General features: G+C 39.7%; 1 protein-coding gene across 1 annotated transcript; it reads right to left on the bottom strand.

Moving 5' to 3' along the window:
* Positions 1-794: 794 nt before the first annotated feature.
* Positions 795-7,934, bottom strand: FAM107B (family with sequence similarity 107, member B). Its single transcript, XM_009321763.1, has 3 exons — positions 7,807-7,934; positions 3,490-3,643; positions 795-1,263 (listed from the first exon to the last, which is right to left on the bottom strand). The coding sequence occupies exons 1-3, from the start codon at positions 7,932-7,934 to the stop codon at positions 1,147-1,149; spliced, it is 399 nt and encodes a 132-aa protein (XP_009320038.1). The 3' UTR covers positions 795-1,146.
* Positions 7,935-8,556: the final 622 nt, after the last annotated feature.

Here is an 8,556-nt window from a genome sequence, read left to right on the forward strand (position 1 = left end):
GAAGGTGACAGAATTGGACCCTAAGACTCAGTGGTAACACACTTCCCTTCTTTCTTGACGCTAAAGGAAGGATGGGATAAAATGAATTTCATTTTATGCCTCACTTTAAGGAAAAAATTTCAATTTCAGTAGATTCCAATGATCAGTTTGGTCTAGCTTAAACACTGCTCTGTTGCAGGAACGGCAACAAGTTCCTGCAAGCAAAAAGCAGGAACTGATGGCAGATCAGATTCCTGATTTCAGTTTCAGCAGATGAGTTTAAACACTACCAAGTAACGTGTTAACACTGTACTCAGATCAGCATGTCCTTGGAGGATAAAGGCCACAACAGCAATGTAAGTAGGATTTCAAGACACAAAATGTAAAAGACAGGTCATTTTGCATTGAGAGGTAAATTCACAGGTAGCACTGCACAGGCCTGTACACAATGGTGTAAGTTTAGAGACAGAGATAAATCAGCTTCTGGATTCTCCCTGGTGAGAGGACCATCAGATTTCTGCTCTTTCATAGCCCAAATTCTACATGCCAAACAGGGAGAAATGGGCTTTAAGGCTGCTTAACTTTTCACTGCTGGTGAATTTTAAGCATTCTCATCTTGCCCACACCTGCCTATCCTAGTGGGGATGGGCAGCAGTGATCAACATAGCTCATATCCTCCCAGATTTGATAAAAATTCCAACTAAACACAAATTATTGTGGGACATACACAGGCTGTAGGTCTAGATGGAGGAAATCTACCTGCACAGCAAAGCTTCACAGGAGATCACAGGAGGATTTTTGTTCTGTTTTAAAGCAAAATATAATCTGTGTATCTCCGCTAAATTAGGATCACAAGAGATAAAGCAGTGCAACACTGAAGGAGTTTCTCTAGTATCCCTGGATAAAATCTCTGAGTAAGCATGTCAGACTGGTCCATGACAGCAAACTGACAAACAGACTCCTTATCCATTGATCTCAGGACTGCATTTGGCAAGTCGATCTGTTTATGGTACTGTCTTTTTAATCCACACGTCCCAGGAATTAAAAATCTCATCTCCAGTAAGTGTCAGCTGGATGCTGTTATTTTCCCTCTTGAGGGGCAAATCTGAGACAACTTGCAAAAGCCTCTCTCTGCAGGAAAGCTGGAAGTCTTAGCAGGCGCTGGCTCTAGGAGTCTGGTGCTTCTGTTGCTTCCTGGACCGTCCTCCTCAGGTTGCCCTTGACTTTGACAAATTCAGGCGCATTTTCCTGCTCTTCCTGTATCTTCTGTTGCTCCAGTTCCAGCTTAAAAGGAAATCACATGTAAAAGAAAAGTATATAAAACAGATCATCGAAATACAAGACAAAAAACTAAAGATTTCAATAACTGGCCATGCAAAACTCTTTAAACTGCTTCCTTTCTAAACTGCTTTCCTCTCTCATGGAAAAGATAAAGTTGCATTTCTTTGGGAGTATCCGTTCTCATAAACGATAAATCTTTTCAAATCCTTGGCTCTAGCTCATTCCAGACGTCCACCTTTGCCAGATGGATGAAAACTCTGCAAGCCCAGTACAAGAACAAGATGAAGCATTTTTGGAGAAATTCTTGGACATCTTCATTAAAGAAACAACAATAATTCCCTTCTCTGGCTTTTACAACAGGACAAGAACGAATGTGCCTTGTGGGAGAACACACGCGAACAGCTACTACTGAGCACACTTGCAGAATTTATTTCTGAGTCTCCAGGTATGGATTTCTGTATCTAACTTGACCCTTTTTGGTGTATCTGTTTTGTCTATCACAAAAGCAATAAAAAAATAATCCTCCTTGGCCCTTAGTGGTTCATTTTTGAGAGCCCATTCACTGACATTTTTAACCCAGTTGGAGCTCCTGCCCATGCAGACACTCGAAATTACCATGTGAGGTTAGACGCTCAGCTCTACGGGACAAAGCTATACAGTGCCCATACAGAACACGGCTTACACATTGCACAGAATACAGATTGCTTAGCAATCCTCAGTGAAGGCAGATAAGTTGGCAGAAAGGAAGAAACAACCCTTCAGAAAATTAACAAAAGCTCCTGAAAGGAGCTTTTTTTTTTTTTAACAGACCAAGGTCTCCCTGATTAATGGGGACCACGTACGGCTCACCTAAATAATCTCTCCTTTGTCTCTGGTTCACTGGCAAGGGATGTGCCTTGTTACAATAAATCATGACAATGTTCCTCCATGAGTCACGTTGTCAATTAATGCCATTCCCATGATGTTTACAAAGTCACAACATTGTTTGCAATGGGCAAGCTTTGCCTCTTCTAACAGAATTTTCTATTCTACATATGTCCTTGGATGGCTCAGTTTCAAATCAAATCTTCCCACAAGCTGAACCATTTGAAGCTGGGCCCTTAAAAGCAGAAAGGAAAAGTGACATGATATGCTTAAAAATACAACAGCTTTCTCCCTCCAAAAATATTTCTAAGCCTAATTAAAAAAAACTATAATAAACCCCCCAAAACCTAAATAACGACTGGATTACACCTCATTTTCAGTAATTATTTGGCTTAATTGATTTCCATTGAGAAAAACACGAGATACTGTTTTAAAGCATTCATTTAGACTAGATATAAGGAAGAAATTTTTTACGCTGAGGGTGGTGAAACACTGGCACAGGTTGCCCAGAGAGGTGGTGGATGCCCCATCCCTGGAAACATTCCAGGTCAGGCTGGAGGGGGCTCTGAGCAACCTGATCTAGTTGAAGATGTCCCTGCCCACAGCAGGGGGGTTGGACTAGATGACCTTTAGAGGTCCCTTCCAACCCAAACTGTTCTATGATTCTATGATTTATTTAAAAATAAACGCAATGCTTGATGCACAGTGACTTCTTTGATGAGGTGTTTCACTGTAGAAATATTTCCTCACAGGTACACAAAGTGCCTTAAGAGGCACAGGGACATTTGGCTGGCCCTGTGCCTAGCAGTAAGCTTTATCACGATGAACTCCAGCTCCACATCATCTCCATACTCAGGGTCTGAGGATCTTTTCCTTCATTTGAAAACGCCAATGGGCTCATACATTTTAAGGCTACAAAAGATCTTTCTAAAGTCATCTAGTTTCTCATGTAACCCAGGAGAAAGAATCAGTTGGGTTTTTATTCATTAAGCATCTAGTTTTGATGCACTACAGCCTAACAGCCATTCTTAGTGGATCATCTCTTAATAGTTAGACTACAAAAGTTGACTAATTCACCACAGTTTCAATGGTTAAATAAGGTCAGTGCTCCACACACATTCTTGTTGTCTGGTGCAGGATTCATTTGACCAAAGGCAGACACCATACGCAGTTCCTATACGTAAGTGACAACAAATAGGTAATTGTAGAGTGTGATTTGACTCATCCTAAAAAAGATACCTGCATTTGATCAGAGGGAATACACCAAAAATCAGCTGCTGCTTCTTTCCTGTCTACAAAGGAAAGGAGCCTTGGGTGAGTAGCTCAGAGGTAGATGTGTAAAGGTAGCGTTATTCCCCATCTTACCTGCTCCAGTTTCTGCTGCCTTTTCAGTAGCTCTATTTCCAGGTCTGATTTCTTTTTTTGTGCTTCCTCTTCTTTTTGTTGTTTAATAACTTGATCTCGTTTCCTTTTCTCCATCACCTTCTGAAGCTCTGGTTTGTTCTGAGGTGCAAGACCCCTTCAAATTAAATGGGAGGAGTGTGGGGGGGGCGGGGAACAGGGAAGAAAGAGATCAGTTTTAACTAGCAGAAATTCACACAGAATTGCAGGCAGGTTTTCTAAAGTCAAGTTAAAGTTGCCTATTTAGATACATTGGAATATAAACAATTAATTAAAAGGAAAAAACATGCAGACATTTGCCTGGTTTCTAATCAAAACCCTAAACTAGAATTTAAGCCATATTATTACTGAGGATATTTTCCTTTAACATGCATGCTCGTATTTCTCCTGGATAATTCACTATTTTTACTTTCATCTTTAGTCTTCCCTCTAGTCGCTCAATTCCAGAAGAATGGATTAAAAAAACGATCACAAATCAAGACTCTAGCAGAGCTAGAAACAAATTTTGGACAAAGAGACTTCCCTTGCTGGCTGATAACTCGGAGAGATTGTGTTCAGACAATCCTATGCAGAGTATTATGGCCGTAGAAGTTTGCACGGACAGAACTAAAAAGTGGTCTCCCTCTGGATTTTGTCATGTTGCTCCTGGAAATCGTGGATTCTGTCCTTCCTTGAAAATGCGAGAGCTTTACCCGTGCCTGGCTGCGAAGCTATTTCCAGTGAGAGCTCCCAGGCTACACTCAAAATCACAAAGAGGCTAAGACAGCAAAAATCCAGAATAAAAAAAGTTGCAGTCACCTTGGAGACCAGACAAAGGCTGGAGGATTCTCCCTCTCACAAGATTTTAGCTACTACATCAACTGAATGTTTCAGGTCTGTTCAGCACAAATTGCTTTCCAAGCCAACTACTCTAAAATGAGAAAGCTTACTCTTTGGGAAGATGCATGACTTTATTTATACAGGCATACACACAGATACACACTCACTCCTACTTATTTTTGTGACTTCAGCTATTTCTTTTATCTATGATATGCTATGATGTTTTCAAAATTTGTTATAAGATTCAAAGCTATCCCCATTATTCAGCTATTAGTGTCACTTAAGTCAGAGCAGAAAGATCTGAAATTTGCCTTTGTTATCGTTGCCTTCCCTGTGAAGACAATTATATGAAAACATCCAGTATTAAGTTTAACATCAACCATTTTTTATTTCAACTTTAAGAAATTCAGTAATCTGAGTAAGCTTTCAGAAAGCACATTTTTACCCTTCCCTGCTTACTATATATCTGTGGTTGCCTAATTCTTCCATAATATGCATATCTGACAGCATGTCCAATTATACATTAAAATGCCATTTTATGGTGACATCTATGAATGACTCCATATATTATGCAACACTCTATCCCTGTACATACCCTGACAGCAAAATCAAATATTTAGCAACACCAAATGCTGTTCCCTATTTCTCAGAATAGATCTCATGGCCTGAATGCAACAGAAGCTACAAGATTGTGTTAATATTTTATGTTTCATGCTATTTTAATTACATTTTAACACATAAAACGTAAAGTCAGGCAGAGAAAAGCTGGAGTGATTTTTTTATTACTACTACTACTGGATCAGTGAGAGCTGAATCAATGGAAACTTCCATGTTGGCAATTAGCAATCAAGACAGCCACGAACCAGAGGCAAGCTGCTAAGTAACATTACTCGTTCCTGCTTTTTTCCAGTAAGGTTGCACTGTAAGAAAGCAGAGGCACAAGACTGATTTAGACGTGCTGTAGCTATAATAAAGGGAACCCACAGAAGATACAAGTAAATACAACCTCTCAGTCTAATCAAATGGGGTTGGTAGTCAGATCCGTGACAGAACAACAGTAACATCAATCCTATTTTCATTCTCCAATGTAAGAAGGAAAAGCAACAAACAGGTGGCTACTGGATTAACTGAGAGTCTTGTATCACCTCCTGGTGATTGTTCTGGTTAAATGAAAAATCCTAAAGCTTTGATATAGAGTAAGTAAAGTGTGCTATAACACAAGTTAGAGCTGATAGGATTAAAACCTCTGGAAGGGACAGGACCAGTACTCTGCAGAGCTGAGGCTGAGTCCTAATACGTAAAAATAGTTTAAGATAAGTGACCAGTGCCTTGAGGTACCACTACCTGGATCTTTGTTTGCCCAAAACAACTACCATTTCTGCAAGTAAATAACTACATCAGTTCAAGACCCAACAGACACTGCTCACAGTAGGCATGGAAGTTAGTTTCCATTTGTTTAAATGGAGGAGCCTCAGCAGGCTTGGTGCCTTTTACTGAGAGCTTTACTGTGAAAGCTTCCATGATCAGACCAGCACTGGCTAATACCTTCTAAGATCCAGAAATGGCTGTTCAGAGCTGACTGGTCAAAAAGCGAAGCTGCTGGTGCCGACACTGAGTCTTCACAATAAAATAAGGTGCATGTTAAGCAGACTTCCATAAGAGCACTAAAAGTCCTCCATACATATGGCCATTTGCAGTAACAAAGCAGAACGCAAGTGTAATATCTACATTACCAAAAAGCCTCATATCAGAGCTAGTACAGTAGCACAAAGCACAGAAGACTAACCCTCTCCTCAAAAATACCAGTTTTTCTGCTGGTGAAAACCCTCAAAGTATTTCATTTCTGCACCAATAAATAAGAATCTAAAATTAACTGCTGCAGCTAATCAAAATCACAATAACAGAGGAGTGGGTACTGAGGGCTGCACAAGTCCTCTGTGTAATAGGATATTCTCCTAGAAGAAAAGAACTCCATACCATTTAAAAGTGCTTTATGCTTTCATAAACTTAAAAGAAAAAAAAATAGCCTTAATTTATTGCAGCCTCCACATCCTTTAGAATAAGATGGTAAGTCGGGAAACTTCAACTATCCTTCTTTGTAAACTTCTTGGTGCTAGGAACTGACTTTGATGTTTAATCCCATTAACGAAAAATAGGACAAACACCTATGTAGGCCAGTTTCTTCCAATTCAGTTGGCATTCTGTAAAACATTTCTACTTCTTCATCACTACAGAAATGCTGTATTGTGTATGCAGTTCATTTAGAATTAAGTATCTAAGCCTAGCATTTGTGAGGATTCTGCTATTATGCATAGAAAAGACCCCTTCTCCCCTCAAAATACTACCCTGCCGGGGGGGTGGGGGGGGAGGGCAGGGGGAGGATAAACTTTCATAATGTGACTCTTCCTCCCAAATAGACAAATCCAGTTGTGCTGGAGTAACCAAAGCAATAGTTTCCTCCTCTCCTTTATCAAGGTCCTGGGTCTTAAAAAGCCTGAATAGCTGCTACCAGCAACTTTATTGTCAAATGCACTCTGAAATACTGTTCTTCCACTTCTGTTTTGTGGATCCCCATACCCTTGCCTTTGGAAAGTCCATTTTGGGTAGCTTCAATGCACCAATTCACTAATTTATATCGTAGTTAGTTTCTGTTTGTTTAAATGGAGGAGCCTCAACAGGCTTGGTGGCTTTTCGTCCACCATGTGGTCTGGTAGCTATTTTCTTAATACATTTTCTAAATGAGTCCTCCGTTGCTGACGAGATTTCCTAACAGAACTTCAGCTATATCTGGGCCAAGTGCCTGTGTCTCTGAAGTTGACGAAATCAAGTTCCAGTTATTTACATCTTTAAAAGCAATATATAGAACAACAGCTGTGCATCCCATCCCAGAATGAAGGAAGCAGCATTTGCATAACATACAAAGAAACACTTGTGCAGCAGTGGAGCAGGCACCAGACTATCACACTGCATTGCAAGAAAGAGCAAGTGAATAGAGAACAGTTTCATGTGAAATAAAATAAATGATTTCTTTGATTTAAAAGTGGCCCCATAAACTCAGTGTGCTGGGAATGGTGAAAACCTGAAGATTTTATCATCCTGCTGGTAACAGCAAAATTTTGTCAAATACTTGATAAAGTTAAGAGCTCAAGACAAATTACAGTGCCCAGGTAACCAATATGAAATGTGATAGGGGAGAACTGAACTGCTTCCTCCGGAAACCGACCCTTTATGAGTATTCACAAAAACGAAGTGAGAAGTCTTTTCCAGCAAGCTTTTGCAGAGCAACTGAAATTCAAACAGAAATAAATGCTACAGTTAAGAATCAGAGACTTTTCATCTATACGATCTGAATCAACAAAAAGTGTCTGCTGGGTTTTGGGTAAAAAGTCATTTTGATGAAACTAAAACTCAAGTGGTGTGTTTGGGGTGGGAGGGTGGCACAAGTGATTTTTAGACTCTTACCTTTTCTGATTCATAAGCAGCTCTCTATGGAGATCTTGATGATTCCGGGATGACTTCACAGGATTAATTAATTTCTGAGGTCTAATTAATTCAGGATTGTCATCATCTATGTAGTCTGGTTCAGCCATAATCTTTCTTGGAATGGGATATGGATCTTTGGGTTCAGTGTCCTTATTCACAGTATCTGTAAAACCGGGGAAAAACTGCAGTAAATCTACATTGAAAGGCCTTTTAAAGATGTATTAAAACATAAATGCAGCATATTACATTGGTAACAGTTATGCTTTTCCTAAATTAATTTTGTCTGTAGTAAGTAAAGGCTCTCAGAGCAAACGTCAGTAGCATCTTTTTAAATAGTCTGCAATTTTACAACAAGGTCATCTCCAACAGCCTTCATCCATTGACTTGGAGACACAGATTCCCCCCATTTTAAGAAGAACTAGACAAATAATTTAGGTTAAGCGCGTGAAGAGCCCTATTGATTTTAATAAGCCTACTCAGATGAAGCATTTTTAGATTAGCAGTACTGAGACCCTAAAGACATTTTAAATACTGACTATATTAAATAGTACAAATGTATACCAAAACCATACAAAGTCTCATTCTCTGCCATCAGTATCACGCCAGCTATGGGGAAAACACCTTCTCTGGACAAGCCCTGAACTGTACTGTACCAAGCAAAAGCTTCCATGTGGAAATTGCCAGATCTGCAATTGTTGGGATGGGGGACAGATTTTGAGTGGAAAGGTA

This window comes from Pygoscelis adeliae, unplaced genomic scaffold, assembly GCF_000699105.1.
Source record: "Pygoscelis adeliae isolate BGI_AS28 unplaced genomic scaffold, ASM69910v1 Scaffold202, whole genome shotgun sequence".
Lineage (NCBI taxonomy): Eukaryota > Metazoa > Chordata > Aves > Sphenisciformes > Spheniscidae > Pygoscelis > Pygoscelis adeliae.

Excerpts from the sequence above, each read along its gene's own strand:
- FAM107B (XM_009321763.1), bottom strand. The coding sequence starts at position 7,934 with ATGGCTGAACCAGACTACATAGATGATGACAATCCTGAATTAATTAGA. Across the intron at positions 3,644-7,806 it reads CTGCTTATGAATCAGAAAAG|GGGTCTTGCACCTCAGAACA; the intron begins GTAAGAGTCTAA and ends TTTAATTTGAAG. Across the intron at positions 1,264-3,489 it reads GGCAGCAGAAACTGGAGCAG|CTGGAACTGGAGCAACAGAA; the intron begins GTAAGATGGGGA and ends TTTCCTTTTAAG.